Source organism: Centropristis striata, chromosome 22, assembly GCF_030273125.1.
Source record: "Centropristis striata isolate RG_2023a ecotype Rhode Island chromosome 22, C.striata_1.0, whole genome shotgun sequence".
Classification (NCBI taxonomy): domain Eukaryota; kingdom Metazoa; phylum Chordata; class Actinopteri; order Perciformes; family Serranidae; genus Centropristis; species Centropristis striata.
Window position 1 is genome coordinate 25108414 of NC_081538.1, and position 17780 is coordinate 25126193.

At 37.5% G+C, this 17780-nt stretch overlaps 1 protein-coding gene across 2 annotated transcripts in view; it reads left to right on the top strand.

The window, feature by feature from the left end:
* The window catches only part of si:dkey-97m3.1 (fatty acyl-CoA reductase 1), an 82770-nt gene extending 65864 nt beyond the window's left edge, over window positions 1–16906 (top strand). The window contains exons 6-13 of one of the 2 annotated variants that reach the window (XM_059325571.1): window positions 1361–1405; window positions 1542–1660; window positions 5377–5404; window positions 5643–5712; window positions 10697–10868; window positions 11010–11139; window positions 12259–12386; window positions 13336–16906. In XM_059325571.1, coding sequence (XP_059181554.1) covers window positions 1361–1405; window positions 1542–1660; window positions 5377–5404; window positions 5643–5712; window positions 10697–10868; window positions 11010–11139; window positions 12259–12386; window positions 13336–13498 — 855 coding nt within the window. In that variant the 3' untranslated portion in view covers window positions 13499–16906. The remainder of the gene's footprint in view (window positions 1–1360; window positions 1406–1541; window positions 1661–5376; window positions 5405–5642; window positions 5713–10696; window positions 10869–11009; window positions 11140–12258; window positions 12387–13335) is intronic. The other variant, XM_059325572.1, reaches the window with a different exon arrangement.
* Window positions 16907–17780: the final 874 nt, after the last annotated feature.

A 17780-nucleotide genomic window follows, 5' to 3' on the forward strand; every position in this document is an offset into this window, starting at 1 on the left:
TGCTGCAGTCTATAACCAGTGGTTCCATCCATTTTTAATGCGCTCTAATTGAAGTCGACAATCACTGCCGCCCAGCGTCGCCCCACAGGAAGTAACATGAACCCCATAAGAGCTGACTCAGCACAAAGAAACGCAACATACCTGACCACATATTGGAGTCTTTACACTGTTTGATTGATAGATAGATAGATAGATAGATAGATAGATAGATAGATAGATAGATAGATAGATAGATAGATAGATAGATAGATAGATAGATAGATAGATAGATAGATAGATAGATAGATGCTTGAATTCTTACTGTATTTCTCTTGCAATCTGACTATATCCAACTATAGCAGGGGTCTCAAACTCAAATTACCTGGGGGCCACTGGAGGCAGTATCAAAATGACCAAAAAAGACACAAAATTACAAAAAAAAGACACAAAATGAAAGGAAAAAAACTACATTACTTAAAAATGACCAAAAAAAAGACAAAATTATTTCAAAAAGACACAAAATAACCAAAAAAGACACAAAATGACCAAAAAATACACAGAATTACCACAAAAATATTATAAATACAAGGAAATATATATTATAACTATAACAGTACTTATTTGCCTGTCAGTTATATCTGTCTTTCAGTTTTTTTAAAGCACTTCATGGTCTTACAGCGACATAAATGACTCACAGACTGTGAACCAGTCCGACCTCGAGTCGTCTGGCCGAGTCTGTTCATTATTTCAAAGTGCAGGACTAAAAACCTTTTAGCTGCTGGAAGATTCTGTCTGAGAGCAGCCGGAAGTGTTAAAAAAAATCTATCTTTTAAGCCAGACTTTTGATTGAGAATGGTTTATAGAGATTTTTTACATTATTTAATAATTTACTTATCGTTTTTATATTATAAAAATGTTCTTCTTCTTCTCTTTATATTTTATATGTTATAATGTTATTATTTATAAATACTTTATATATTATTTTTTCCCTTGATTTTATTCATCCTTCTTTTGTTTTTCATCCATTTCATCTCTGTTTTTATTTACCTTTTTTTTATTATTATTATTATTATTAATAACATACTTTTTTATACAGGTTTTATTGATCTATTTCCTCTATTCCCCCTATTATTATTATTATTATTATCATTATTATTATTATATAATATTGTATTTTTCCTCAATTTTATTCGTCTATATTTTGTTTTTGTTTTTAATTCATTTAATCATTTTTTATGTTTTTGAAATTTGGAATTTGCAAGTATTTCAATGAGTGCCCTATTAAGGATTAATAGAATGCATAATAAATTAGAAATTGTTTATAAAAGTTGTTTGCTGAAGAAAGCAGATTTCTGAATTTTCTCTGTTTCTCAAACTTCAGGGTTGGATCGACAACTTCAACGGGCCGAGTGGCGTCTTTATAGCTGTGAGTAAAAAAAACATATTTCTCTCAAACCTCAAAGCGTTCACACACACACACACACACACACACACACACACACACACACACACACAGAGTCTCAGGACTCCAACAACAGGTCTAAGAGTTCCTCTCCCCTCAGGCTGGGAAAGGCATCCTGCGGACCATGAGAGCGAACAACGACGCCGTGGCCGACCTGATCCCCGTCGACGTGGTGGTCAACCTCACGCTGGCTGCTGGCTGGTACACCGCCGTGCACAGGTTAGTCCCACACACACATCTCTCTCTGAACCTGGTCCCAGGCCTTAAAGGACAGATTCACACTTTACTGTGTCTCCGCTGTGTTTAATCATTGAGTTTCAATGAAGAAACAGTAAGAAAAAAAGAGAATTTGGCACCAAGAAAGGCTGCAAATTTGGAAGAGACCCACTTTATTTGTCTACCTTTGACTGCTAGAACATTATATTCACTTTATGGGTCTCAAACTCGCGGCCCGCGGGCCAGTTGTGGCCCTCGTGACGATATTTTGTGGCCCCCACCTTGATATGAAAGTTTAATGTGAGTTTTATATGAATGGCACTTTACCGTGTTGTGTGTGGAAGGTCCCTTTAATTACTTTAAAAATCATTTTGTGTCTTTTTTTCAATAATTTTGTGTCTTTTTTGGTAATTCTGCGTCTTTTTTTGGTAATTTTGTGTCTTTTTGGTAATTTTGCATCTTTTTTTGGTAATTTTGTGTCTTTTTAAAATAATTTTGTGTTTTTTAATAATTTTGTGTCTTTTTAAAAAAAATAATTTTGTGTCTTTTTTGGTAATTCTGTGTCTTTTTTGGTAATTTTGTGTCTTTTTTAAATAATTTTGTGTCGTTTTTTATAATTTTGTGTCTTTTTTAAAATAATTTTGGGTCTTTTTTGGTAATTCTGTCTTTTTTAATAATTTTGTGTCTCTTTTCGTTATTTTTTCTCTTTTTTGGTTATTCTGTGTCTTTTTTTGGTCATTTTGTTTCTTTTTTAAGTAATTTAGTGTTTTTTCAGTCATTTTGTGTCTTTTTTGTAATTTTGTGTCTTTTTTTGGTCATTTTGTGTCTTTTTTGTAATTTTGTGACTTTTTTTGGTCATTTTGTGTCTTTTTTTTTGTCATTTTGAGTCTTTTTTTAGTCATTTTGTGTCTTTTTTTGGTCATTTTGATACTGCCTCCAGCGGCCCCCAGGTAATTTGAGTTTGAGACCTCTGCTTTAGATAAACGTCACAAATTATTTGTATATATACATCTAGAATTTTGCACATAACAAAGACTGTAAATGTTGTCTCTCATAACTGGAAACACAATCAAAACAGATCTTTTAATGGTCACGATGTTAATACATGCAACACTCAGACTCCGAAAATTGTGAACCTGTCCTTTAAATAATAGTTTTCAGACCAAACATTTTAAGAAATATGTCAAAGATATCGAATCTCCAGCTAATTATTAATGTTTTCTCAAAGTTTATGTTAAATGTTTTGGAAATGAAGTTATCTCTTAATGCATATTTGTATAAACTAGTCGAGCATCTTTAACCTTTCCTGGCAATAGTCTTTCGTTTTGTTGTAATTATATTATCTACTTATTATATATATAAGTAGATATATATGTGTTGATGCTGTGTATATACTGTATATAATGTCCTCCTATAAGACCTAAAACTGTTGTTTCAGAAAGCTTATTTATAAGATTTTGTGGTACCTTTTGATATGTAACCTCCATCCAGACAAACGTATAATATAATATAAGGTTTCTTGGTTTAACAATACAGTGACTCTGTATTAAAGGGAATGCTTAACCTGCAAAATGACCATTTGTATATCAGCTCCTGTTACTCATGCAACTGGATAAATGGGACTTTTAATGCACAATGTTTTTCTCGATTTTCGAACATTTTGTTCACCGTGGACACAAAACAAAGAATTCAAAGGAACAGAGGAATATTTCTATTATTTTCTAATATTTTAGTTATTTTTATACCAACTATTCATGACATTTCCAACAAAGTTTAACAGCAGGTTTAAACAGAGCAGCTGCAGCATCATATTAAACTAAGTATTGGCTGCTTTCAGACGACAAAAGACACATTTGGAACAGAAAAACAAGACTTTGTTCACCTTGGACACATGCAATTCAAGTCAATGCAGGAATATTTCTCCAGCAACAAAAACTTATTTTTTGCAGAAGAAATATTCCTGTAAGGACAGATACTCTGCAGCTCAGCAGAAACCTGGTGGGCTGTAACGTGTCTCTCTAACATGCAAGCAGTTGGAAAGCCATTAAAGTTTAACAAACATCGTTAGTGCTTAAAGTCTGAAGTGATAAAATAAGATTTTTGCAAGGAAGGTAGCTTCTTACAGCAGCTTTTTGTGCCATTTCCAACCAAGTTTAACTGCAGGTTTATACAGAGGAGCTGCAGCAGCGTCTTAAACAAAGTATTGGCTGCTTTCAGATGACAAAAGACAAATTTGTAACAGAAAAACAAGACTTTGTTTTTTGTGGACACATGCGAGGAAAAACAAAGAATTCAAATCAATGGAAGAATAATTCTCCTGCAGAATCACCATTTGTTTTGCAGGAGAATATTCCTGTAAGGACAGATACTCTGCAGCTCAGCAGAAGCCTGGTGTGTCTAACATGCAAGTTGTTGGAAAAGCTATTAAAGTTTAACAAACATCCTTAGTGCTTAAAGTCTGAAGTGATAAAATAAGATTTTTGAAAGGAAGGTGGTTTCTTATAGCAGCTTTTTGTGTCATTTCCAACCAAGTTTAACTGCAGGTTTATACAGAGGAGCTGCAGCAGCGTCTTAAACAAAGTATTGGCTGCTTTTAGACGACAAAAGACACATTTGTAACAGAAAAACAAGACTTTGTTCACTGTGGACACATGCGAGGAAAAACAAAGAATTCAAATCAATGGAAGATTATTTCTCCTGCAAAATAAGTTTGCAGGAGAAATATTCCTTTAAGCACAGATACTTTGAAATCTGGTGGGCTGCAACCTGTCGGTCTAACATGCAAGCCGTTGGAAAGCCATTAAAGTTTAACAAACTATGTGCTCAAAGAAGATTTGCAGCTTATTGTGCTATTTCCAGCAAGGTCTAACAGCAGGTTTATACAGAGGAGCTGCAGCATCATGTTAAACAAAGAATTGGCTGCTTTTAGACGACAAAAGACAAATTTGGAACAGAAAAACAAGATTTTGGCTTCAAAGATTGGGGGGTGAAAATGACTCTTTAAGATTTCTTTGTGGCAGTAAGTAGCTATCAGAGATGCTAAAAATCATTCAGCCTCCCATCAGAAATGGGAAAAATAATTTGAAATGTGAAATTGGTGCAATGTAATGAACAACTAAAAGATCATGACAAAAGTTTTTCTTACTCACTACTTTAAACTAAGCAAACCGTAGATAATAGGTCCAATAAATCTGAAAACATTGGTTTCCTTTAGACCTTAATTCAGGGATGGGCAACTTAAATGCTGGAGGGGGCAACAATTTTTCATCAACACTACCAAAAGGGCCACATATAGGACCGTGCACTTAATCAGATATGATGCAAATGCAATTTTAAATATGTTTACAGTGCAGTAACGTAACATATTTCATGCTCAAATGCATGTATAACAGTATAAATAGGAATACAAAAGGTTTGAAGCAAATAAAAAATAACCACTTACAGCAGACCAACATTAATTGCAAGAAGTCATTTTATGCATTTTTACACTGCACTTTTAAGATTTCATGCTCAAATGCATGTAGTTGTACTGAGGGCCACTTCAAGTGAGGGTGCGGGCCGTATGCGGCCCCCGGGCCTCTAGTTGCCCATCCCTGCCTTAATTGCATTAAAACAAATGCATTTTGTTAACGGTTAAAACAGATTATTTCTCACAAATGAAGTAATGTTGTGTGATTATACCAGTGTTTATGTTCCTGACGACCTGTACTTATTTTCAGAAGGAAAACAGAAAAACAGAAAAATGAAAGTTAAGTATTGACCCCGCACTGGAAAAGTATGTTAAAAGGTTCATTTAAGAGGTTGATTTAGTTGTCACTCAGCTTGTGTGTGTCTCCAGTATCTTGTCTGCACTCTGCATGTCCCAGAGTAATATAGTTGTACTTTAAAGCACTTTTACAGCACCATAGTTTTATAGATTACTGCTCGTACAGACTGATCTGTGTTCTTATTGGCGTTTTTATGACCCTCTTCTCCCACACCTTGCAGACCTAAAACAGCTCTGGTGTACAACTGCACGACCGGCGGCATCAACCCGTTCCACTGGGGAGAGATCGGTAGGTGCTCTGTTTCTTGTCTTGCTTAAAGGTAATAGAAACCTGTCACTGTGCTGCCGGATATTTATAGAGCTGTTTTGTTGGTGCCCGCTGGCATCCCGCAATATTGTTGTCCCGTTCATCATCACAGATCAATACTCCAGTGTTGTGACATAATGTCCCTGTGATGTAGTTAAGTTGTTAGTGTTCATGGCTGCTGTGGGGAGCGTCTGCCACCTGCTGGGAGGAGACGGGAGGGAAACTTAAGACATCTTTTACTTTTATTTATTTAAAAAAAAGGTTCAGTTTTACCTTGTACTTGAGAGCTACAACGGAATAGGTTTTCTATTTAAAATAATAATTATTTAAATGACTATCAATTATTTAAAAAAAAAAATTGTATAAAGCACCTTTTTATTTTTTTTTCATTTTCTCAATGCATAGAGAAAAGCCATCCAAAATGTAATTATACTTATAATAAATAAAGATCTTTCTGATTCTGTTATTGTTAGTGTAAAGCGCTTTGGATAAAAGCGCTATATAAGTGCACTCCATTTATCATTTACCATTTATGATTCTTTCTGATGTCCTTGCTTTTAAAAATGTACTTTTCTATTTATTGATTGATTGATTGATTGATTTATTTATTATTTGATTGATTGATTTATTATTTTTAGATCAATATTTCAAATTTGTGTATATATATATATAAAATTTATATTATATAAATATATATGTATATTTTTTTGTTTGATTTGTTTTTTAACTACTTCATCTGGTTTTTAGTCTAGCTTTATTTAAATATTTTTTATTATTATTATTCATAAATTATATTTTATATATTCTTTTTTTCCTTGATTTTATTCATCCTTGTTTTGTTTTTTATCCATTTCATCTAGTTTTTAGTGTTGTTTTTATTTATTATTATTATTATTATTATTATTATTATTTATTTTAGCTGTTTTTTATTATTATGAATATTAATATATTTTTGTCATTTTTTAAAAAATACAGTAGTAAAATCCAAACAACACAGCAATAAAAAAACACACCATAATATCAGAAAAAGGGAAACGTTGTATTTCCACTGTTTAGTTCACTATATAAGTCAGCCTTATGTGAGTAAGATTCATAATAAAAAGTTAATAACAATTCATAAGTGATAATTCTGATGAACTATACTTTACAACTGTAGAAATCTGGTCTTAATCATAGTGAACAACAAAAATATTTTCAGATGGAAGTCCCTGAAGCTAAATCTTATCAACTGGTGGTGTGTGGCCTGATGTGGATCATTTCAGAGGTCTGATCAGGAGATTATCACACTGTTGAATGGGTGTTTATCAGCACTTATCATCCCGTAAATATGTGTAAGAATGGATCTACTCTTCCTTCTTGTCAGTTTTTCAGCCCATTCAGGCCGTTCGCTGTTTCTTCACATCTCACTTTTAGTTTTGTTGCACTGAAAAAGCCAAAAGTAATTTCATTCAGGTAAGGCGGAGCTAGGCAACCTGCGGCTCCATGTGGCTCTTCAGGCCATCTGCAGTGGCTCCCTGTGGCTCTGACCAAAACATTTATACGAAAGGAAGGGTAGGAAAGGTTATTTGTTTGCATTTTAATTTGTATTTAAACATTGATGTAGACGCAAAGCAATTTATATTCTTCAATTGTAAAAATGTGCAGCTTATATACGACATAAAAACATTTTTTTTTTACTTTTTGGTCACTTAAATGTGCATCATAGCTTACGAAAGTCTTCGGCACAGCACCTTAATGTCTAAACTTTTGCCAACTTCATGTCTAGTTTTATGTTTCCCTAGTTTGGCTAGCTTTAGATTCAAAGTCTTCTGAGATATTTCTTTCTGACAGAGTGTTATTGATAAATGCTCATTATGACCAGTTAGTAAAGCTGGTAGGCTAGTTTAGACTTCGTAGGTTGTTACATCATTGTAATAAGGTTTGCGGCTCCATTACAATATTTTTTCCCTTTTTTCAGCCAACAGTGGCTCTCTGGCCATAAAGGTTGCCGACCCCTGGGTTGAGGCTACAAAACGACTTCTCTAAGGTTAGGGCTAAAACGCTCCTGGTTAGGCGTTATAAAGATAGTTTAAAAAGTTTAGTAAATACATCTTAATGCCAAAAAGCCTGCTGTACTGACATCCAGCTTCATCCCAAGCAGTAGTAGTGGTTCAATTGCTGAGCAAACCAACCTTAATATTGTCAGTTTAATTGTAGAGAAATTTAAAACAAAATCCACTTTTATATTATGAATGGTGTAACTTACACTCACCAGCCACTTTTTTGGTGAAGTGTGTGTTTGGGGGTTCAGAGATGGTCTTTTGCAGACCCTGGTTGTAACAAGTGGTTATTTGAGTTACTGTTGCTTTTCTATCATCTCCAACCAGTCTGACCATTCTCCTCTGACCTCTGGCATCAACAAGGCATCAAGGCTCTCTGGATATTTTCTCTTTTTCGGACCATTTCCTGTAAACCCTGGAGATGGGTGTTAGAGCAGCACTTTGTGAAATACTCAGACTAACAACCATGTCACATTTAAAATCACTATGGAGTCTTGGGCTATTATTAAATGCCATGTTGGTCTATTTTTTTCAACACAACCTCAACAAGTGTCTTTTTTAGTTATTTTGTGGGGGGTTTTCAACATAAAATGTGATTTTGAATCTTTTTTTTGCTTTCAAAACACTATCATGCTCAATAAAGCATTTTAAATGTTGCAAATGTGAAAAGCGAATATAATGTGAATAGCGCTTTTCTAGTCGCTTTGCGACCACTCAAAGCGCTTTACACTACAGACTGCGCTCATTCACCCTTTCACACACACATTCATACTGGTGGCAGAGGCTACCCTAAACGGTGCCACCTGCCACCATTGGGAATTCATTCACACACCGATGAACACAGCACACAGATGAACACAGCACATCGGGAGCAATTTGGGGTTCAGTATCTTGCTCAAGGATACTTCGACATGTAGGCTGCGATGGTCAGGGATCGAACCACCAACCCTTCGGTTGGGGGCCAACCAACTCTCCCAACTGAGCCACAGCCGCCCCGTGAACAAAGGTTGTAAATACAACATATAAGAGGCTTACATCCAGTTCTATAATTTTATACTAAATATAATTGACCTTGTCCCCAGTTTTACTTGGTATATCATCATCAAACTGGTGTACCTAATAAAGTGTCCCTTTGAACCAGTGACGGGGGTATGTAAGTTCTTCTGACTACAATGTTTATTTTTATATCAATATCTCCGCATTTCTGCTGTGTTTGGGTGCAGCTGATATGAATCAGGGTCAGTGCTCAGGGCCTTTATGTTCCGTGATAACTGAGGTCACAACAGCAGCCATGAAACTGCACATGAAGAGTGAGAAATCTCTTTGTTTCCATCCCAGCGGTCATCAGATACAGCTGGATTAGAGCGGGATGACAAGAGACCCTCTCTCTCTCTCTCTCCCATCATTTCCTCTCAGATTAGCAAACATGCTCCCTTCACCGAGGAAATTGCTACCAGATGGCTCGGTAGCGGGATTAGGTCTCATCACTGTTATGAAAGAGGAAGCGTGCGCTCTAATCTTTGCCGGACCCCAAACGAGAGGAGGGGAATGAAGCTAATCTAAAAAAGAAAAAAGGAGAGTAAAAACTCTCCCAGAGCTTCAGGGAGGGCAGCTCAAGGTTAGCGGCGATACTCGAGGCGTTGAGGGGGGTAGGGGGGGTGGGGGGGGCACAGCTGGCTGTCACCTCGGATACGGTCATCCCGGCCCCTGCAACCGCCACATATCTGTTGCCATGGAAACGGGGCGAGTGCGAGGCCTAGTTTTTTGCGTGCTGTGTGTGATGTAATGTCTGTGGTCACATGGCTGCTCTCTGTGTCTGTGGATGGCTGCAGCAGGAGGAGGAGGAGGAGGAGGAGGAGGAGGAGGAGGAGGAGGAGGAGGAGGAGGAGGAGGAGGAGGAGGAGGCCGTGGGGAGTCACTGTTCGGCTGCTTTCTGCCTGATTCCCCCCCGAGAGAACCAGAGCTGAAAAATCATGTTGTGATTAAAGCCAGATACGGTTCCTGGAAGTCATGATCTTTGTGGAGAATCTGCAGTTTGTTTGTTGGTTTAGCTGCTTCGTGGCTCCCGAGGCAGCAGGATGTTGATAATAGAGCCCGACAGATATTTGGGATGTTTTAGACACATGCCGATACTGATTTTGGGACGGAAAAATCAGTATCGGCATCTGTGGAAATGAACCTTTTGGGACAACTCGGGTCATTTTCAGCCATATTTGTCATTTTTCACTTTTGTTTTGGTAATATTTTTGGCTGTGAAACTGCAAATGGCATGATTTTTGGAAGAAGGTTTTTTTTTCTTGATATATTTTGCTTTAATGGAGCTTTTTTTTTGCTTAATTCCATCAGTAGATCCTCACTTTTCTCATATATCACTATGAGCAGTGTTGGAATGTCACTAAGTACATTTACTCAAGTATCGTACTTAATAAATTTGGCTGTGAAACTGCAAATGGCATGATTTCTGGAAGGTTTTTTTTCTTGATATATTTTGTAATTCAAATTTAAATTTTGTTGTCTGTAATACACGGTGTACAAATTTACTACCCTTTCAGACCCTTCGGGCGGAAAATGTCCACTTCCAAAAAAATGCTTTACAGAGTAATATTTTTACTACTTTTTCCCACATAACCAACATTTTCTGCATTCTATAATGTAATATAAATATTATTATTAATTATATAAATGTATTATATATATTGTTATATATGCATTTGAGCATGAAATATGTTCAGGTACTACACTGTAAACATATTTAATATTGCAGTTTCATCATATCTGGTTGTTATCCATGAAAAATTGCAGCCCCCTCCAGCATTTAAGTGTCCCATCCCTGATATAGTATGTGAGTAAGTCACGATAGAACAGGGGTCCTTTAGGCTTGAAGGTTGAGAAATATCGCCTTAAACGATGCACCTTTCTTTCTTCAGAGCACCATGTGATGTCGTCCTTCAAGAGGAACCCTCTGGATCAGGCTTTCCGCAGGCCCAACGCCAACATCACCTCCAACTACCTGATCAACCAGTACTGGATCCTGGTCAGCCACAAGTTCCCCGCCCTCATCTACGACCTCGTCCTGCGTCTCTCCGGACAGAAGCCGCAGTGAGTGACTCGCAGACATCTGTCACGCTTTAAATCTAAAGAAAGGGCGTGCAGTAACCTCTGATCGATCTCTCTCTCTCTCTCTCTCTCTCTCTCTCTCTCTCTCTCTCTGTCTCTCTCTCTCTCTCTCTCTCCCTCCAGGATGATGCGCATCTTCAATCGGCTGCATAAAGCCATCGGCCTGCTGGAGTACTTCAGCAGTCAGGACTGGGAGTGGAACTCTGAGAACATGAACATGCTGATGGGCCAGCTGACCCCAGAGGACAGGAAGGTAAGGATGGATGGATGGATGGATGGATGGATGGAAGGATGGATGGATGGATGGATGGATGGATGGATGGATGGATGATAGATGGATGGATGGATGGATAGATGGAAGGATGGATGGATGGATGGATGGAAGGAAGGAAGGAAGGAAGGATGGATGGATGGATGGATGGAAGGAAGGAAGGATGGATGGATGGATGGATGGATGGATGGATGGATGGATGGATGGATGGATAATAGATGGATGGAAGGACGGATGATAGATGGATGGATGGAAGGAAGGAAGGAAGGAAGGATGGATGGATGGATGGATGGATGGATGGATGGAAGGAAGGAAGGAAGGATGGATGGATGGATGGATGGAAGGAAGGAAGGATGGATGGATGGATGGATGGATAATAGATGGATGGAAGGACGGATGATAGATGGATGGATGGAAGGAAGGAAGGATGGATGGATGGATGGATGGATGGAAGGAAGGAAGGAAGGAAGGAAGGAAGGATGGATGGATGGATGGATGGATGGATGGATGGAAGGAAGGAAGGAAGGATGGATGGATGGATGGAAGGAAGGAAGGATGGATGGATGGATGGATGGATAGATAGATTTTCAATGGGAAATATTATAGTTCTTTGCCTTATTATCAACATATTGTAGTTTTTTTAAATTATTTTACATTTTTTTGTAGTACACTCCTTGTTAAATTATATTTATATTATATATTATTTTTTTGCCTTTAAATTGTGTTGTTTCTGGGTTTTTTTTGATGAAATGTGATTCATAAATAAAACTGCCTTGCCTTAAATTTTACCCATAATACTGTACTTTTACCTAAATAAAAGGTATTTTTATATTGTGGTATTGCTACTTTTACATACCTAAAGCATCTTTGTATCTCTTTTCTGATTGGACTTTTTTCTTCTACCATTTAGTTTGGAAAAGCAAGCAGTTTAGGAATACTCCCTCTGCTCTGTATACAGTTTATTCAATTATTCTATTGAGCCTGTTGCTCCATCTAGTGATGAAAAGTGAAATTACACATTTGTTTTCAATTGCAAGTTCAACAGGTTCAACAGTTTGCCTTCTTCTTAATGCCCTCCTAAACATCTTTTTCATCTTTCAGACATTTAACTTCGATGTGCGCCAGCTGAACTGGCCCGAGTACATCGAGAATTACTGTATCGGCACCAAGAAGTACGTCCTGAATGAAGACATGTCTGACATTCCTGCTGCCAGGCAGCATCTGAGGAAGTAAGTCGACAAGAGGCTAGAAGGTGGTCGGATTTTTTAGTAAATAACAGGAATTTCAGCTTGAAATGCATTATTACCAATAATTCAGTGCTGCAACATTTCTACATTAACCATACACATCTTAAAAGGAATAATAATCGCTTTCTTGATGTTTTAATATGGTATTGCATGTTGTTGTTGTAGGTTTGAGATGATTATCCGTTCTATTTACTCTCTTCAGAGGCAAGACAGATCAGCATAAAAACGAAACTATAGAAGCGATATATAAGTTTGCACCAAAAGTCGGGGATCCACATGCTTTATATTTAATATAATACTTTATATTAGAAAAATAATACTTTTTTACAACCCCCCTTGTCCTCCCCCCTCCTCTCTGGGTAAACAGCCTGCAGTTCAGTTGAGGTTTCAATGAGTCATTCATGGCTTCACAGAATTTCAAACAAGGAATGTAGAAAAAAGGGATATTGATGAAATATCAGTTAGTTTGTTTTTTCTGACAGAAGAATTTGTCACACATGATTTTTTAGAGGGCTGTCTGAATTTTGAGAATCCAATGATAATTTCTGTTTTTACGGTTAATTACAGCTATGATAAGTTGTGTAATTTTGGTGATTTTAGTAAAAAGTTAAAAGAATAAAAAACAAAAGAAATATATATTTTTTCTGAATCACAAAACTACCTAATGAAAACACTGATGGTGATGACATTGCATGTAAGAAGAGAGAAATAACAGCTTCAATCTACCCTAAAGATAACAGAAAAGTATATTAAAAATTATATATTATATTATAATATATTATATATATTATATAACTCATTTTTTTGGGATGGGGGGGGGGGGTGCAAATTCAAAGAAAGCATGCTCTTTTTGCATCCACATCTTTTTGCAATGTTTCATCATTATCTCTGTATTTATCTTATTCCTCCTCTCTTGTTTCCTCTCTCCCAGACTGAGGAACATCCGCTACACCTTCAACACTCTGTTGGTCGTTTTTATCTGGAGGGTGTTCATCGCGCGCTCCCAGATGGCCAGAAACATCTGGTACTTTGTGGTCAGCCTCTGTTTCAAGTTCCTCTCCTACTTCCGCGCATCCAGCACCATAACCAACTGAGTCTTCCCCGTAACGCCTCCGAAAACCAGAGACAGCGGCCCTCGCCTCTGGCTGTCAGCAGGACGTAACACCGAGACTCTGACCGTCCACAGAGGACTCTCTGTCTCCTCCTTTTGGTGTGGATTAGCTGGGGGCTCTCTACAGGTGGGAGGCTGCAGCTGAGTGAAGCGCTCAAAAGGGAGAAAAGAGGTCTACTAGCCATGAATTATTTGTTTAGTTTGGAAATCTGTCATCAGTACCTGCACTATTCAGTCACCATCCCGTCCAAAAAACAAACAAAAAAAGTGTTGTCATTCATTTTGTACCTACCGTTTTCTTCTTAAAGTGGCCAATATATGCAACAAAAAGCCTTTTGTGTGACTTCCATTCTCTTTCCCTCATCACTGTTTCCATCCTCTTGAATCTGGGTACATTGCCTTGCCTTGTGATGATTTTTTTTCATACTTGAAATATGGCAGTGCTTCACTGGAGGACGATTTCTATAAGATTATTTTGTTTTTTACTGTGGGGATATCCAATTCTTCTCTTTAATATGCAGGTGATTTGGATATCTGTATGTCTTGCATTACGTGTATCTACTGCCTTTTTAAGAATACATTCAAAAACTAACTGGTGGTCATCGTGTCTCAAGGCCAGTCCACAGATTGAGACTAGTATTTAAAACTAAGACAACAGTATCGCTACGGAAACAGAAACAGACAGATCTGCCATCTCTCCTGCTGTCGACGTTGTCACTTATTTACTATCACAAACGATAATGTCTTTGAACACATAAAACCTTGTTTGTTTGAATGCTCATCCACTTTTTGCCTGTTTGTACAGCAGTTTGTACTGAAACTAAGTTTACTACTTTTACATCTTTATACTTGCGTCTGAGGCTAGTCTGATATATGTGGTAGACCTTGGCAGTGTATTATATATAAATAAGAGTACATCAGAGTCGAGTTTATTTGTATAGCCCAGTATCACATACTGTACAGTGTCTCCCAACAGTTTCCTAAGTTTTCTGAGAGGACAAACTCCCCCTAGAACCCCCAATCCTCAGGCGGCTCGGGGTGAAAAGAGAGCACAAAGAAAAAAATGACAAATTAGCATTAACCCTTGTGTTGTCTTAAGGGTCAAAAATGATCCACCTTCACTAAACAACTTTAATTAAACAGCTTGATTGAATTTTAAATCCCAAATCTACTTTGCCTGAAAAAAATTACCTGTTATTCATCACAAACTTTGTGAATATCAAGGTTTTCCTCTTACAGTGCTGAAAAACTGGATTTATGGATGGATCGTTTTTTTTATGACACACCTGTCATAATTGGTTTTACTAAAGTTTGGGTTTATTTTTTATTAGTTTTATTGCTAAAGGTACTGCATAGGTGTAAACATTTTTTAGCAAGCCTGTGTGCATGCATGGTTTTTATGTTTTTTGTGGTACGAAAAAGATTTTTTAGCTGCCGGGTTAAAAAAAAGACCCCTAAGACAAGATTTGTACCCTGTTGGTGTACAGGTTTCATGAAAAAAATATGAACAAAGGCAATGTTTTACTTTTTCTCATGTTGGGGTCATTCTATGAAAAGTCATTGAATTTCAGGCTGAGAAAAGATCATTAAGGGGGTTTCCTCTGCTGTTAAACATAGTGGTGGTTCATTTTTAACCCCCTAAGACAACACAAGGGTTAAGTTGTAATAATTGGAAATGCAAAATCCAACATTGGGATTCCAAAAGGTCCAATGCAAATTTTTAAAATCAAAATTAAAAACTCCACGGAATGGGTCCAGTCCAGTATTAGTTATGTCCAAGATTGTAGGTACATGAGGTTGGGGGACCAAGCTTGGAGAAGGCAGCTGAGTTGAGTAGAAGCTCAGGTCACTATGGAGGATGGAGGATCTAGCTCAAATTTGTGCCTCTTGGGTATTAGTGTTACATTTGAGCCACAGTGGTAACCATCCAGGGGATCGAAGAAGACTTCTTGAACCATCTGGATGGAAAAAACATACCCCATAAGATTTGAAACCCAAGTTTAAACTCAGAGACAACAGCATGCCAATCCCCTTGATAAGCTGTGCTAATACCTCAGGCACTAACTTGAGCTAGAGAATACCCAGCAGCAGGCCAGTAGGGCACCCAGCAAAATGCATCTTAAAGAAATATAAGAACTTAAAGTATATGTTGAGTGAAGATGGAAGCACTGTTGACTGAAGATTTCTTCTAGTACTTGAGGCAGGCCTCTGGATACTGAAGAGGTCATGAGGTTTGAGAAAAATCATCTATTTATATGTTAGGGAAGACCATAAAAATGGCCCTAGTGTGAATAAGAAGCAGCAAAGCAGCGAGGTTACTGTGTTAGAAGCTGGAGATTTTCCAGTGAAACCAGAAAAAGAGCATGTCAGCTTTATCTATATGTAAAAGCAAGATCTTTTTGACAGCTGGGACAGGACAGGGCATGGAGCAATCATTGCAATATAGAGTTGAGTGTCATCTGCATAAGGGCGAATATTTATGCTGAAAACTCTGCCGAACAGAAGGATATTATGAAAAGTAGAGGACCAAGTGCAGAGCCCTGAAGTTCGCCGAACCCTACCCAATGGGGAGATGGACAAACTGTGACCTTTATGTTAGTCTGGACCTAAATCACAAAAGTGCTAGGTTAGAAACTAGGGACTTAAGCCCCTTCTGGTATTGCATCCTTGACCCCCCAGTTTGGAAGATCTGTAAATAGTTGAACTACATATTATTCTTATAGACTACCAAAAATTGTATTTGACTGTTGATCTTTGCTTGGTGAGTGTCTTCACAGGATTCCACCACAGAGCTTCCCACAGAGTCTACCAAAAGTGTTAAGTGAGACAGGCAAGTCAGATTTTTACTAAACAAATGAGAACACTGTGTACAGTATTGTATGTGTTGCAAGGCTTGACTCTTGACAGGATACAAATACATAACAGTTATGAGCCTATATGGGAGAAAAAGGGACACAACTAAATAAATGTTTATGCAAAGCCCATGTCTGTGGTGTAATCATGGTAACTGTCCTCTTCATTTCAGAGGGGGATAATGAACCAAATTGTCTTCAGTCGTATGAGACTTGTACGATGAAGTGGTTTCGTCAGAATTGTTCTTACAGACTTTATTGTAATGGTGTCGTTACAGAGTTTTGTGTGTTTCTCAACAAAGTGCTGTCTTTGCTGTTTGCATACCAAATTCAGAGCTCTGTTGGTACAGATAAACCCCAGGCTGGAGCTACGTACGTTACTGTATGTAACAAAACAACAACCACACGTAACCAATGACTTCATCTTCTACTTTCTGGTGTCATTTACAAAATGTTTGACCACCTTTATTCCTTGCTCTGACAACACTTCATTCAAAGTCTGCTTGGCAAAACTGAAATAAACTAGAAGAGAAAAAGTGTGCTGTAGTCGATTCAACTTTATTTCCACCTCCTTGTGTCGCTTAGAAAAATAACTGAAAAAAACTCAAAATTACCTAACACTGACACATTTAACTGATATTTTTGTCCTTTTGAGAACTAATTTTGTAGTTGTGTACTTGTACTTTAGTTTATTTTTAAAATACCCAGTAAGGACTAGTTTCCACTGTACAGTTCCACTTAAATCAACTAATTTTTGCTATCTTTATTTTGTTTTCTACTGCGGAAAGTACCCATTTAGTCTCATGAGTCTTAGATTCATGACATTACGTTCAACAAGACACTTGCTGAATCCTTTTTTATCGGGAACGAAACCGAGGAATGTCGACGTGGTGTATGATGTAGGTTTGCAGGCTGCCTTTCCTTTAAAATGATTGTAGCATGACTATTTAGCATGACTTTTACAGGATGTTTGCACGTGTTGCACAAGTGACGAACCCACTGACTATTCTCTGACAAATCGGCAGTCTGCAGCATTTTAACTCGATCTGCTTTTCGACCAAAGCGGTTCCAAACTTGCGAACCAGCTCTGGACCTCTAGAGCCTGTTCCACAGGCTCTAGAGCCACGTCATTACCCCACTGTTTACATCTGTATGTCTCCATCCTCTCTGCAAGTATAATAACAACAGCAGACTACATCATCTCTACAACACATCTGTGCTGCTCATCTTGATCACTATGGACGCTGAATACAGTCTATTAACAATGAACGTTAGACGTTAATGTTGGACCTTGTTGTAACCTAACGCTAGCCTGCTAACGTTAGCACACTAGCGATAGCCCGCTAATGTTAGCATGCTAGCTAACCAGTATCATATTGCAGTTAAACAAAACAAATAATGATACAGGTTGTA